The following is a 14,221-nucleotide window of genomic DNA, read 5'->3' on the forward strand; positions in this document are numbered from 1 at the left end:
GGATCCGAGCCGTGTCTGCGACCTACACCACAGCTCACAGCAACGCCGGATCCTTAACCCACTGAGCAAGGCCAGGGATCAAACCCGCAACCTCATGGTTCCTAATTGGATTCGTTAACCACTGTACCATGACAGGAACTCTACCCCAAAGATATTTTAAAAAATTAATCCGAATAATATTTGAACTCAGTATTCTAACTGTATACGCTCAGTGGGAAATATTCTGAGGATAAAAAGAATTATAAAGAAATTTTAAACATTATATAACAGATTTACTGTTTATAGTGGTATTCATGTAGCCATTCTGAAACTATTTTTATGTACTGCACAACTGTATACATAAAGAGATGTTATTATAGGTAATCAGTTTTCTCAATGTTGGGAGAAGGGGATACAAATATGAAACAAGGAGGAGAAAGAACTTGTGCTGTTACGGTGGAATTAGAGGAATCAGTATCAAATGGAGACTGTACACACACACACACACACACATACACACACATCCCCATCCTCAGCTGTGTTCACTTAAAAGGCCTAGAAGCAAATGACATACCTGTAGCTGTAAACCTATCTTACGCCCAGCTATTAGTATATAAATGTCATTACTCACTAGAAGGAACCAGAAAGCTCCTTGAAATAATGAATTATTTCAGGGCTGAGGCAAGTAAAGTAAAAGGTGATCATAGATCATCTTATTATGCCAGAAAGTATGGAACTGCTCACAAACTGATGGGGAAATATCAAAAGGACAGAGGAATAGCTTGAAGGGGCTCCAACTGGCCTAATATGGGATAATCTGGTTGTCTAATGGAATAATGACAGAAATCAATGATAAGATGATTTTTTTAAAGCATCCCCTAGTCCACAGTGATATAAACAAACAAAAGGAGTAGGAAGGGGAGGGAAAGGGCATCTCTTTTTGAGGGGAAGGGTACACCCAGGGCATGCGGAAGTTCCCAGGCCACGGGTTGAACCTGCACCACAGCAGTGACAATGCCGAGTCCTTAACCCGTAGGGCACCAGGGAACCCCAAGAGCATCTCTTCTTTATAAAAGAATAAATACGGGTTCCCATTGTGGCGTAGCAGAAACTAATCTGACTAGGAATCATGAGGTTGTGGGTTCGACCCCTGGCCTCGCTCAGTGGGTGAAGGATCCGGTGTTGCCCTGAGCTGTGGTGTAGGTCACAGATGCAGCTCAAATTTGGCATTGCTGTGGCTGTGGCATAGGCCAGCAGCTGTAGCTCTGATTCAACCCCTAGCCTGGGAATCCCTGTATGCTGCAGGAGTGGCCCTAAAAAGCAAAAAAGATTAAAAAAATAAAATAAAAAATAAAAGAATATACACTACTAAGTAAAGAGGGAAGTTTAGAAACAGAAAATCACTTTTTTAAACTACCAAAGTAATAGTTGGTCCAAGTAGGCTTAAAGGATGCTAAAACCACTAGGTGAATAACTGTGGGAAAGCAGAACTGTCAACATCTCAAGGTATTTGCTGACAGATGACTTATAAATCACAAAGGGGAAAATGAACCTTTACAGAGGAGAGATCTGGCAGGTGCAAGCTTGACCAAATGACTAAAAAATGTCATAGAACTAAATACAAACTGATACCATGTGCTCCTGACACCATGCACTAAGACATCACCCATGTAGTACTCTTGCCAAAAACGTTTAACTTGAATCTAATCATGAGGAAACAATCAAAGCCAAATTGAGGGCCATTAGCTGGTCCAGAATTTTAAAAAATGCCAATGTCAAAAAAGACAAAAAAGCCAGAAAACTGTTCTAGGTTAAAGGAAGCTAAAGAACTATGACAAGTAAGTACAATACATGATCTTTTAGTGGGAAAACCACCAGCTAACAAGAACATTATTGGGAAGTTCCCATCGTGGCTCAGTGGTTTACAAGTCCAACTAGTATCCATGAGGATGCAGGTTCGATCCCTGGCCTTGCTCAGTGGGTTAAGGATCCGGTGTTGCTGTGAGCTATGGTGTAGGCCAGCAGCTGTAGCTCCAATTGGACCCATAGCCTGGAAATCTCCACAGGCCACAGATGTGGCTCTAGAAAGACAAAAGGGAAAAAAAAAAGAACATTACTGGGACAATGGGAACTCCTAATACAGACTGCACATTAGATACTAGGACCATATTAAAGCTAAATTTCTTCTCTTTCTTTCCTTCTTTTGTTTTTTTTCCCTGTCTCTTTCAGGCCACACCTGTGGGCATATGGAAGCTTCCAGGCTAGGGGTCAAATCGGGGCTACAGCTGCTGGCCTATGCCACAGCTCATGGATACTAGCTGGGTTCGTTACTGCTGAGCCACGGCAGGAACTCCAAAGCTAAATTTCTTGAGTGTGATAATTATATTGTAGTTATGGAGGAGAATGCCCTTGCTCTTAAGGAATACATAATGAAGTATTTAGGGATGAAGTGTCATGATGTCTCTAATTTTTAAATGGTTCAGAAAAAAACATGTGTGTATGTGTGTGCACACATGCAAGAAATAATGCAAAAGTGGCAAAATGTTAATAACTGGTGAATCTTAATAAAAGTGTATATGGGTATTCACTGTATTATTTTTGCCACTTTTCTATAGGTTTGAAATTTTGCAAAATAAAAAATTGGGAGAAAGTGCTTTCTAAAAATAAATAAATAAATAATGACTACCTGCTTGACTTATCTATGGGATTCCATAACACCCTACACTATAACACAGACACAAAGTTTTTATATTCTTAAAATCATTAAAAAATGATTCAGAAGTTAATTCTCCAAGTCCACAATGCTTCGTATCATAGCACTGTAATCACCAAGTTACTAACCATGGCGAGCCTCTATTTCTGGAACTCACTGGGTTAATAGATTCTTTGAAGCTTCCCTAGATCCCAACCTTTTGATCTGTGAAATCAAAAGGAGACGCTAATCCAAGGCGCCCATTTGAGTTTTGCTCCCACCATGCAGAGAATTCGGTTTCTTGGGAGTTCAAGGTCTTTGACTATCCCTTGGATGGAACAGAGCTTGGCAAATGAGTCAACGTACACTGCCTACCCCTCCCAACACTGCAGTGGGGGTTATGTCAAGTTACAGTGACATCTGCTTAAGATACCCGGGAGAAGGTGCCAGCTCCATGGTTCTGCTGTGCAGGTCCATATTCCTAAATCTCTGCAAAGCTGTCTGTAAAGAAGAATAAGGATGCGCCAAATTGTGTAGCCAGAGCGATAGCTTTAATTCAATACAAGGTAAGGCCAGTTCTCCCTAGAATAGGTATGTCTTCAGCCTTTCAGTGGAATCCAAAATTATTTTTTCCATTAAAGTAGAAAGAAGAGTATTTTGGCCAAACTATTCGCAGAGGGCTACAGAAAGAAAGACAAAAGGCTCCTTAATGAAACGGAATTTGATACTTACCTCCTGAGGACCTGGGTATGCTGGCATCCCCTTTGGCAGTCAATGAAGTGCTATCATCTCTGGAGGGTATATGCATCAAACCCTAAAATTTGAAGAACCAGGAGATTTAGGAAGACGCGAGAACCATAATCACAATGACAAGGACTTGGGACATTCTCATACAACTTAGTATTAAAATGATCACACTTATGCCTCAGATATAAAAAGAGAATGCAGTTGGCATAAACGTCTATACATGTCTACAGTTCTTACTTGATCAGTCTGCTCTCCAAGATGGGGGCTGATGGAGGTAACTTCGGCTGGTCGGTTAGAGATGAGTGCTTGGGACATTGTGAAATCTTTCCCTCCCAGATACTGGCGCAGGGCCTGTAATTCTGAATTTCTTTCCATTAGGGCTTGTACCATCTTTTCTGCAGCAGCCTGGTAAGGAAATCATACATAACATTAGAAAGATATTTTAATAAAACAAAATTTGTGTTCTGATGTCATTTGTTAGAAGACAACCATATAAGAAAAGCCAGTGGGGCCCTAAGAAATAGTCTTTGCTTTCATTTTACAGGAAGAAAACATAGCCAATGACTGGTAAGAAAGTCTTTCATAGGCAGAATATTAGAAAAATGGAATATTACACATCTATTATAGTGGAAATAATCTGAAATTGGTTCTGCTAGAACTATTGGGCTAAGGTATTAAGATTCTGGTTTGAATGGGGTAATAGATGTTTTTCTTTACTGTGGATACATCTGCCTTTGGCCTGGATGTTCTTTGCCCAAACATTTGGTTTGTTCCATTAAGGTCTTCCTTCTAGCATTGTTGTGGCTCTGGCGTAGGCCAGCAGCTACAGCTCCGATTGGACCCCTAGCCTGGGAATATCCATATGCCACGGGTACGGCCCTAAAAAGGACAAAAAAAAAAAAAAAGGGTCTTTCTTCAAAGGGCAAGCACCATGTTTTGTTTAGTTCTGAGTCCCAGGTACCCAGAACAATGTCTGGCACATAGAAGGCACTCAATATACAGGCATTCAAGACATACTTATTGAATGACTCAGTTACACAGAAACATTTTTATCAAACCACATGATCAGGAGAATCTGAACCTCAAAATCACCAAACCCATTTTATTTCACTTCAAACCCCACAATTTTCTAAGACAGATGATGACACAATAAGGAAAAGATTTAAAACTTTTTTTGTGACCATTAACACATAGAAAGTCTGCATTTAATCAGAAAATCTAGAAATAATTAACTAAGACTAAAATTATTAATGGTAGGAGTTCCCTCATAGCTCAGTGGGTTAAGGATAAACATTGTCACTACTTTGACTGTGTTTACAGCTATGGCATGGGTTTGATCCCTGACCAGGGAACTTCTGCATGCAGGTGATACTGACAAAAAAAAAAAAAAAAAAAAAAAATACTGAGGTATAAGATGATGAATATATTAGCTATATTAGCTATGTTACAGCATCAATTGTCTCTGGGGAGAATTACTACTGTTTTAAACATGAAGTTGAGCTCCTGTCATAATTTCTAAGGGAAATAAAAGAATAACCTTCTAGTTTTAGTGTAAAGTTCAGGCTCTTTAGGGATTTGGACATAACCATCTTAGAGGTAACAGTTTACTTTAATAAATATTTTATTTTATTTTATTTTATTTTTTTGGTCTCTCTTTTTTTTGTTGTTGTTGTTGTTGCTTTTTCTTGGGCCGCTCCCGCGGCATATGGAGGTTCCCAGGCTAGGGGTCGAATCGGAGCTGTAGCCACCGGCCTACGCCAGAGCCACAGCAACTCAGGATCCGAGCCGCGTCTGCGACCTACACCACAGCTCACGGCAACACCGGATCCTTAACCCACTGAGCAAGGGCAGGGACCGAACCCGCAACCTCATGGTTCCTAGTCGGATTCGTTAACCACTGCGCCACAACGGGAACTCCTACTTTAATAAATATTAATTTGCCTTTATAAAAATCTCTGAAAATTACTATAGGCAGAAACAGAGTAAATAATACACAAGATATCTTGTGTCCTATGTATGATCTACCTGGCTTGGTATTCTTTTTCTAGTAGTGCTGTTTTTAGCATTGATCCTACAAGTGTGGTTCATGGATCAATAGCATCTCCATCATCCGGAAGCTTGCAAGAAATGCAAATTCTTGAGTCCTACCTATACCTTTTAATTTCTACCTCTGGGTAGGAGCTTGGGCATCTATGTTTTTAAAAAGATATTCAAGGGATTTGAGAAGAGGATCTAGAAGCGTACAACCATTACTTTTTCTTGAGTTGAATATCTTTTGTAATTTCAGTCATCTCCCAGATTCCATTATTTTATTACCAGTGGTATAGTAAGTATAATGAAACTATTTCTTTCAAATCACAAAGGGGTTAAAAAGAAAACTCAAAGACTTTTTAGCCTCTTGCCAAAGACTTATATAATTCACAATGATTTTCTTAGAACTACCTAGAAGCAATTTCTGCAGCACACAGCAGCATGTTTCTGACAAAATGTATATTTACTTTGGTGGGCCTAAGAATTGGATGAGTGGAATATAACCATCCCATAATATACGGATACATTAGAGAATATTATAGTCAAATAACACAGGCATATGATAAGAATCTAGTTCTGAGAACTGACTAGGGGAATTCCAAGTGACTGGTCCCTGAAATGTAGAACAAGTCAACTATATCAGTCTCTAGCCTTTAAGAGAAAGATATATGGAAATGAGGATAAATTAAGAATTTGTTTTGAAATATCTGTGTACCATTATTTGGAGATTACTATATTTATATTACTATGAGTTGTTTATTCTCATCAGGGCCTTTGAAAAGAACACAATCTTCTTTCCCTCTTAAGATAACTCAGATTTTATACGCATTAAGAGAAAAAATATAAAGTGTACGTTTTCCCCTATCCTGACTGGAAACACAAAATATCACCAAAGTCTTGATATTTTAGAATAAAAACCAAAACATTCCAGAATCCCATATTCCTTTCTGTCAAAATTAACAGAACATTAAGGAAAAGAAAATGCACATGATGAAGTCAACGGCTGGGTACATGTATTATTTAGGCACCTTTCCAAATGAAAAGTGTTCTAGAAATATTTCATACTTTAATGACTGATGCAAAACTATACTCTAGTTAATAAGCTGAAGGAAAAACACTAACAGAATGGACTGTAAAATGACATAAATACACACGTATGAGGTTCATAGGCTTCCTGTTTGCAGACTATAAATGCACTGAGCGATACTTTTCTGGAGTGTGTGTTGATTCTTACTTGGCTCTCCTGCTCCCTGGTGCTCATGGACTGAAGCAGGCCCTGAATCTCCATTTCATATTCCACTGCTTGTTTGTTTCGATCGCTTAGAAGGTCCTGCAGCATCCTCTCCTTTCGCTGTAGACGCTGGCACAGCTCCTCAGCTATCTCACTCTGCCCTGGTCCGAGTTTGCAGAGCAACGTTGCACTAAGATCCTAATACAGAAGGAACAGCATAAGTTTTGGAGGAAAGAATTCCCTCTACTACATATCAAAAAGCTTATAAAAATCTACCATAGAAGAGAGAGCAAGTATGATGTTTTATTCATTTTTGTTCCCCTAGATCTAGCACAGTCCTGGTACATAAAAGACTGTCAATACATGCTCAGTGAAGCAACATTAACCGTAAAGAAAAAACATGGTTCCCATTGTGGCTGAGTTACAAACTTGACTAGTATCCATGAGGATATGGTTTCAATCCCTAGCCTCGCTCAGTGGGTTAAGGATCTAGTGTTGCTGTGAGCTGCGGTGTAGGTCACAGATGTGGTTCAGGTCCCACATTGCTGTGGCTGTGGTGTAGGCCAGCAGCTGCTGCTCCAATTCAACCTAAGCCTGGGAACTTCCATATGCTGCAGGTATGGCCCTAAAAGGAAAAAAAGAAGGGAAAAAAATACTTAGAAGGACAACTTACAAATTGTTTTCTGAAATAAGTCCTTTCCCTACATGCTCAGGCCATGTAAAATCAGATGAGGATAAATGGACACAGTTCATTTATTTCACTTATTTTCTCCCCAGTTTAACTTTAGAGGGGGAACACAAAATGATAAGCTGAAAAAATAACAGGCACTATATTTATTAGCATGGTGATGAAATTCCTATTTTACACTGAGGTAATGTGTGGTGGTTAAATCTGTGGAGCCACACCGCCTGGGTTGTATGGTGGCATCACCACTCTGCTCCTTTGCACAAGTTACTTCACTTCAGAAGTCTGTGTCCTTGTGTGTAAAAGAGGAATAATAGTATGTACCTCCTAGATGTATGAGGATTCAATGAATTCATGTCCATTAAACTCTTAAAACAGTGCCTGACACAGCAATGAGCACCAAAACAAAGGTTAGCTATCTTATTCTAGGTGCACTGCTTACATCTCATTAATTCTCGCATAACTGCTTGAATAAAGATAATTGTTCTCTTGAGTTTATAGGTGTATGAAAAAAAGTCCTTATGGAAGCCGATGACCTGCCCAGGCATAGGCTCAGGTCACAGGTCTCTCAGACCTAATCCAAGACTTAATCACTAAACCAGTTGCCTATAAATTAACTAAAGTCTTGCCTCCACTTCTTTGTTCCTGTCATGCAGAGATGTCTGCAACTGCTGAATGATACTTTCTTGCTCCTTTTGCCAATGGCTAAATTTGGTTTCCATTTCTTCTCTCAGCCATTGGAGGTTCTGACAGGTAGCAGATAACTGTTCCACTTCCAGGCCTTTGGCCCTCAGGAGACTCTCCATACTCTACAGTCACAAAAAAAGCACCTGTAAGTCAGAGCACCACTCCACACTCCTCGGGATAAACAGGAAACCTGACTCACCTTTAAATTATTTCCTAAATTATCCATCAATTTAGCATCTAATCTAACAATGCCATACTAGTCTTTCTTTTGTTTTTAGAAACTCTCATCTAGTTTGTAGAGAGATAAACACAATGTATATGATAAATGAAGTATTCTGGAGGAGTGAAGAACTTCTTTAAGAAGTGGCAGATGGTTAGATAGTCAAGTTCTAAAATAAATACACCAAAATAGCCCAGAGTAAATATTGATATACAAGTGTTCTGATTGTGGCTATAAACAGATATGTACATAATATTAATTAGAAAAACACAATATAGCAGTTGCACTCGAGGAATGTTTATATAAAAGTATATAATACTGACAAGGATTGGAAATAAATTAGAACTATGTATAAAAATTCTCATCCACTGCCGTCACCTACAAAGTTCATAGCAGAAGTGCTAAAACTTTACACTCCCTCATGACAGAACTAATAACTGCTGATTTTGTTTGTGCATTTTTTTTTCTTATAAAGCAAATACCTTAGTTTTTAGAAAGTAATGAAAGGAATTGCCACTTCAGGTTTAGAATGCAGGTGGGAGAGGGATGCCAAGTCCTGACGGATTTTGCTCTTACCTGGATAGTAGCTTCATTAGAGGAGAGAACACCTCGCAGTCTCTCTAAGTCATGATCTCGCTCCCTCACAGCAAGGTGAAGTTGGCGTAGTTCCTTTTCTTTTTCTTCTAGACTGGAGAACTTCTCGTCTATAGCCCGCTGCAAGCAAAGTAAGCATTCCAGAGCTCCATAAGAGTCACTCTTCTCATCACTCTTATTCAGTAATATTCCAAATATAAAGGAAGGGAAAACCAACTCCAAAAAGCAGCTGATTAAGTGAACACCCATATCTCCAGTCTCCCTCCCGGCGGGCGGGATGATTCACAGCATGGTGAGCAAGGTACATACCTCTAGAGCAACATCTCTATCTTGGATTCTTTGCCGAAGTTTCTCAAGCAACATTTCATTCGCATCAAGGGTTTTGTCCGAGTTATCTCGGTACTGCAGGAGTTCCCGAAATTCCTAACAAAACCAAAAAATATTTTCCTTTATTCATTTATTCAGTGTTAACTGAATTCCTACACTTTGTCAATAAATTTGTTAGTGATTCAGGATAAAACAAATAAAATGTGATCACCCCCAAGGGGAACACAGTTTAGCAGAGATAAGAGATATCCATCATCATATGTACATGTGAATGTGTAGCTACCAGGGGAACACAGGACGCACTGTCTAACTCTACCTGAGGGTGTCAGTAAAGTTCTCACCAAAGAGGTTACACTTGCTTGAGTCTTAAAGGACTAGGAGTTACCGAAGAGGCTGTGGGGCCCTTTCAGAGAAAAAGTGGATCACAATGTATGTATATTATGAAAAAAATGTATGCTCAGGGAAATGTAAGGCAATGTGACTAAAGCTTAGAGTATGTGGTAGAACTGATCACTCTCTTCTTTAGTGCTCCATTTTTCCATACAACCTTTATTTTATCATCTAAATAAACTGGAAATTTCTATACAGAGGTCTTCATCTTAGTAGGTGGAAGCAGTGGCCATATCTTCACTTGCTCTTCTACCTACCTGGCACAGTACCTGACTCACAGAGGTGCTTAACAACTATTTGCTGACTATGGCTTAAATCTTTCAAGTCTAGAGTTACTATTTCCTACACTTAACTGTTTCCTACCTCTTGGTTCATGGATTCTATGTTCCATTTCGTGGGAATCCTCCTGATTCCCATCTCTCAGTGTTCTACATGTAGCAGGTACTCAACACAGACAGACTAATATCTTTTTTTTTTTTTTTTTTTTTTAGGGCCGCACCCATGGCATATGGAAGCTCCCAGACTAGGGATTAAATCGGAGCTGTAGCTGCTGGACTACGCCACAGCCACAGCAATGTGGGATCCAACCCACATCTGTGACCTACACTACAGCTTACTCAATTCAATGCAGATCCTTAACTCAGTGAGTGAGGCCAGGGATTAGACCTGCATCCTCATGGATACTAGTTGGATTCATTTCTGCTGCACCACAATGGGAACTCCTTTTTTTTTTTTTCTCAGACTAATATCTTGAGATAATATGAACATAAATTCCCAAGCCAGATAAGCCCAGTTTTAGTGGACATCGTTCTGTGGACTCACCTGAAGCAGCTGCTCTTTGTGACTCAGACTGTGGTTGAGGTGCTGAATGTGTTGCTCTTGGATTCTAATCGCATTGCATTTTTCAGCCTCTAGAGTATGAAGCTGTTGGCTCTTATTCTGCAATTCTCCCTGTAGCTGCTGCAAGGCTTTTCGCAATTCCTGAATTAAACAGATTCCCTTTTTCAAACAATCTAAAATTTTCACATGGTCATTAGATATGGAGACTTTAAAACTTTCAAGGCATAGAGAACAAAAATTAAAGTAGCAAAACGTGCCATCTTAAAATTACTATAGAAATACATGAGTCAAACAGGATATGGAAAATTACAGGAACTGTGGGTGGGAGCAGGATGTAAATTTAATATTATAGTTCAATACTTTTTTTTTTTTTTTTTTTTTTTTTTGCTTAAAAACAGAGTACTAAGTGGGACTCTGTTCCACCACAAACCTGGATCCTTTACTTTACAATAAGCTCCAGGATATAATATGACTACCTATCCTTTTAAATCTTAAAAAAATTGATAGTGTATGCTCTAAGCTAACATGATAAAGGAACCATTAAAGAATTACGTGCTTTATATTAAAAAAAATACATAGCTAATTGTGCATGCCACTCTTCTGACCGTGGTTGTTCTTCCCACTTTTTGGTCCTGCTTTTAGTCATGCTTCAGGAAGAATCTCAGATAATCTCCTCCTTTGTGAAGCTTTCTCTGACTCCCTTCCTCAGCCCCACCTACATGGAGGACCCCTATAAACCTCCTCTACGGTATTTACCAGAGTGAAATTCTGTTTATGTGACTGTTTCTCATACTGTCTCACAAGTAACTTTTGAGGAAGGGGACTATAAGATCTACTCTCATATTTCCAGAACACAGCCCACCACCTGGCACATGGTATATAAGGGCAACAAATGCAGAATTGAATACTTAGAAGAAGTAAGTGACTCGAGGGTTCAACACAAGCTACCCTTATAAAGAGTTACCATCAGGGCAAAGTCAGCATTTACACAATGCCACACAATGATTAATGATTTACCTGGTTATGTTTCCAAGAAGCCTCTTTCTGCTGCTCTCTCTCCTCTGCCGCCGCCTCTACAAATCTCACACAGCGTTTGGCATCAGTCAGCTGCCGTTCTTTTTGTCGTACCACCCTCTGAAGCTTCTGGATCTCAAGCTGGCTGCAGAATAAAGCACTCTGAAGATCAAGCAGAGCCACCTGTTGCTGAGCTGGGGAAGTACCCTCAGAGGTCTGAAAAGAGAGTGGAAATCATTATCACAAGGAGGGCAAGCACTGAGCAGCCGAGAAGACCAGCAAAATCAAGACTATGACTGACAGTTGGGTTGCCCCTCCTGTCCTCCGTGACCATCACATACATGCAGTTGTCCAAGCTGGCTCTGGTGCAGCATTTCTCGAAGCTTTGCCATTGTTTCGTTTTGACCTTCAATCACCTGGTACAACTCCTCAGTCTGAAAATGAGAGAGGGAGTACCAAACATATTAGCCAACTAAATAAACATTCCATTATCTCATCTGTATAGATTTTAGCATCAAGACTACTCCAAAATACCCATTCAGATGACACTATGATTTTTCTGTTAGTCTGACAATATCCATTTCTATAAATTACAGAATTCTTTCTACTTTGATGGGAAAAAAATGTTTCCTCATAGGTCCTTGATGGCCAAACATTTTACCTCGCTTTCCCTGCTTTTCAGAGTTTCCTTGAAGCTTTGAATTGTACTATCTTGCTTCTGAGATGACTGCTGAGCAGACTTTAGTTCACAGCTCATTTCATTCAGTTTTTCTTGAAGAATCTGAATTCAGCAAAGAAAAGCAATTTCTTAGGTCAATGATTTCGTTTAACCTCCAATACAACTAATTCTCAAGTCCTTCTTCAATCCCAGGTTTAAAGGATTTCTCAGGGAATATTACCTTGTTATTTTTTCCCCAATATAGTAACCATTCTAGTCCTAAGTTAATCAGCAAGAGAAAGGAGCGGGAAATATGAACTACTTCCTTCAACACTCTCTTGCTTCAATTCTCACGCACTGTGCTTTCTCTATACTGGCAGCCATACTGGACTCTTGTCCACACAAGTCACTGTGGATCTTTTACATAAAGACCAAGGAGCCACTACAGGACAGGACACAACAAGGGCACACCAGGCCAGGAGTGCAGCATCCCATATTATGGGAATTTTCTTCTAAGCAGATGTTAAAAATCTATGGGCTATAAAGGGGTGAGAAGTTAAACTAAAATCAAAAGCATAAACCTTCTGTCTCAGTGCCTTAATACAGTTTAAAAAAAAATGCATTTAGGCCCAAAAGGCACCAGAAGTTCTGATCTGTGCAGAACAGACTAAAATCTTGATAAGAGATAAAGAAAGAAGTACACTTTTAATCATATATTCCACAGAGCACCAGGCATACAGTCTCCATCTTCCAGGTCCTACTCAGAGAGATTAACAGACTCAGCTAGAGCCAGTCACATTCTCAGGAAACCCTGTGATCCAAGGGCATGGTACCAATCATACCTTGTTGGTGGCCTCAGTTTGCTGGATTTTTTCCTGGAGTTCTGCCAAATGGGAATCAGATACAGACTGCTGAGTTATAGCAGTCTCATCTGAATTCAGCTTTTGTTGTTTGAGTAACTCTTCAGTCATGGTCACAGGCTAGAAGCAGCAGCAAGACAAGTAAGCTGAGTTAAATGTAGCCAACCATACATTTTAATTTTAATCTTCAAATATCTTAGGCATCTTTGGCCAGAGACTTTGAAAACCAGGGTTCTTGTATGGATCATGAGTATGAATTTCTGGAGACAGTCTTCTTCCTTATTGTGAGTGCTGATTTACTTCCATCCTTCCCATACTCCCTAGCTCCCCAACCTACCTTTCCCTACGAGCCTGCACAAACACTATTCAGTTAAAGCAAATTATTCAGAGATTAGAAAGAAGGACTTTTAAAAAATATTTACTTTATCCTATTTTCAGTCAGGCAATTCAAAGGATCAAACTTATACTGTGCATAAGAGAGAAAAAGCTACAGTTCAACTATTTTTCTTACAAACATGCCTATTCACATTACTGGAAAAATGGGTAGATTTTGAATATGGACATACATTAGATAATAGTAGTTTATCAATACTAAATGTCCTAAATTTGGTGATTGTACTGTATTTATGTAAGAGATGGCCTTGTCTTTAGAAAATACATGCTTATTGAGTGTAAAGACGCATAGCATCTGCACCTAATTCTCAAATAGTTCAGGGATTTTTAAAAAAGAGGGTCTAGACAGTGGGAGTGATAAGGCAAATGTAGCAAAATATTAGCAACTGGTGAAACTGGGTAAATATTAGCAATTGGTGAGTCTAGGAGTTCCTGTACTTCATTTATGACATTACTAAGTCTGGAATTATTTCAAAATACAAAGTAAAAAAATAAAAACAAATTTAAAAACCTATGGTGGTCTGAGAAGGAAGTATGTTTTATAAGAATATGAATTCACCAAAAAGATTCAGGAGAGAGAAAAAAAACCACATATATTTGGGAGATCAATCAGACAAAGATAAACTTATTGAACTGTACCTAATATTCATTATGAGCTAAGATACAAAAATAAAACTTGAGCAATTCACTGTGGCATTAAATCCCATCTCCTCTCTCCCTGCTCTGCCCCTCTCCGCCCCTACCCCTATTAGGAACAATACAAATTCCTTAGGAAGAGAAAAAAGGCAATTGCTGTTCATTTTTTCTTTACCTTATACATTCAAATTCTCTGATTACCACCTTCCAGGCAGTGGGGTTACAGCTTACCCTAAA

At 39.2% G+C, this 14,221-nt stretch overlaps 1 protein-coding gene across 50 annotated transcripts in view; it reads right to left on the reverse strand.

Annotated features, from left to right (window-relative positions):
• Positions 1-14,221, reverse strand: part of LOC100624559 (myomegalin) — a 216,415-nt gene that overhangs the window by 62,074 nt on the left and 140,120 nt on the right. For all 50 annotated transcript variants that reach the window (XR_002343709.1, XR_002343708.1, XR_002343701.1 and 47 more), the window contains 11 exons: positions 12,938-13,075; positions 12,099-12,218; positions 11,779-11,871; positions 11,441-11,653; positions 10,406-10,564; positions 9,176-9,289; positions 8,849-8,986; positions 7,995-8,174; positions 6,684-6,878; positions 3,656-3,823; positions 3,404-3,485 (listed from right to left, as the gene is read on the reverse strand). Coding sequence is in view for 44 of the 50 variants with exons in the window: in XM_021090661.1 (XP_020946320.1) it covers positions 3,404-3,485; positions 3,656-3,823; positions 6,684-6,878; positions 7,995-8,174; positions 8,849-8,986; positions 9,176-9,289; positions 10,406-10,564; positions 11,441-11,653; positions 11,779-11,871; positions 12,099-12,218; positions 12,938-13,075 (1,600 nt within the window). In the remaining 6 variants the exon portion in view is untranslated. The remainder of the gene's footprint in view (positions 1-3,403; positions 3,486-3,655; positions 3,824-6,683; positions 6,879-7,994; positions 8,175-8,848; positions 8,987-9,175; positions 9,290-10,405; positions 10,565-11,440; positions 11,654-11,778; positions 11,872-12,098; positions 12,219-12,937; positions 13,076-14,221) is intronic.

Source organism: Sus scrofa, chromosome 4 (assembly GCF_000003025.6).
Source record: "Sus scrofa isolate TJ Tabasco breed Duroc chromosome 4, Sscrofa11.1, whole genome shotgun sequence".
NCBI classification, from domain to species: Eukaryota; Metazoa; Chordata; class Mammalia; order Artiodactyla; family Suidae; genus Sus; species Sus scrofa.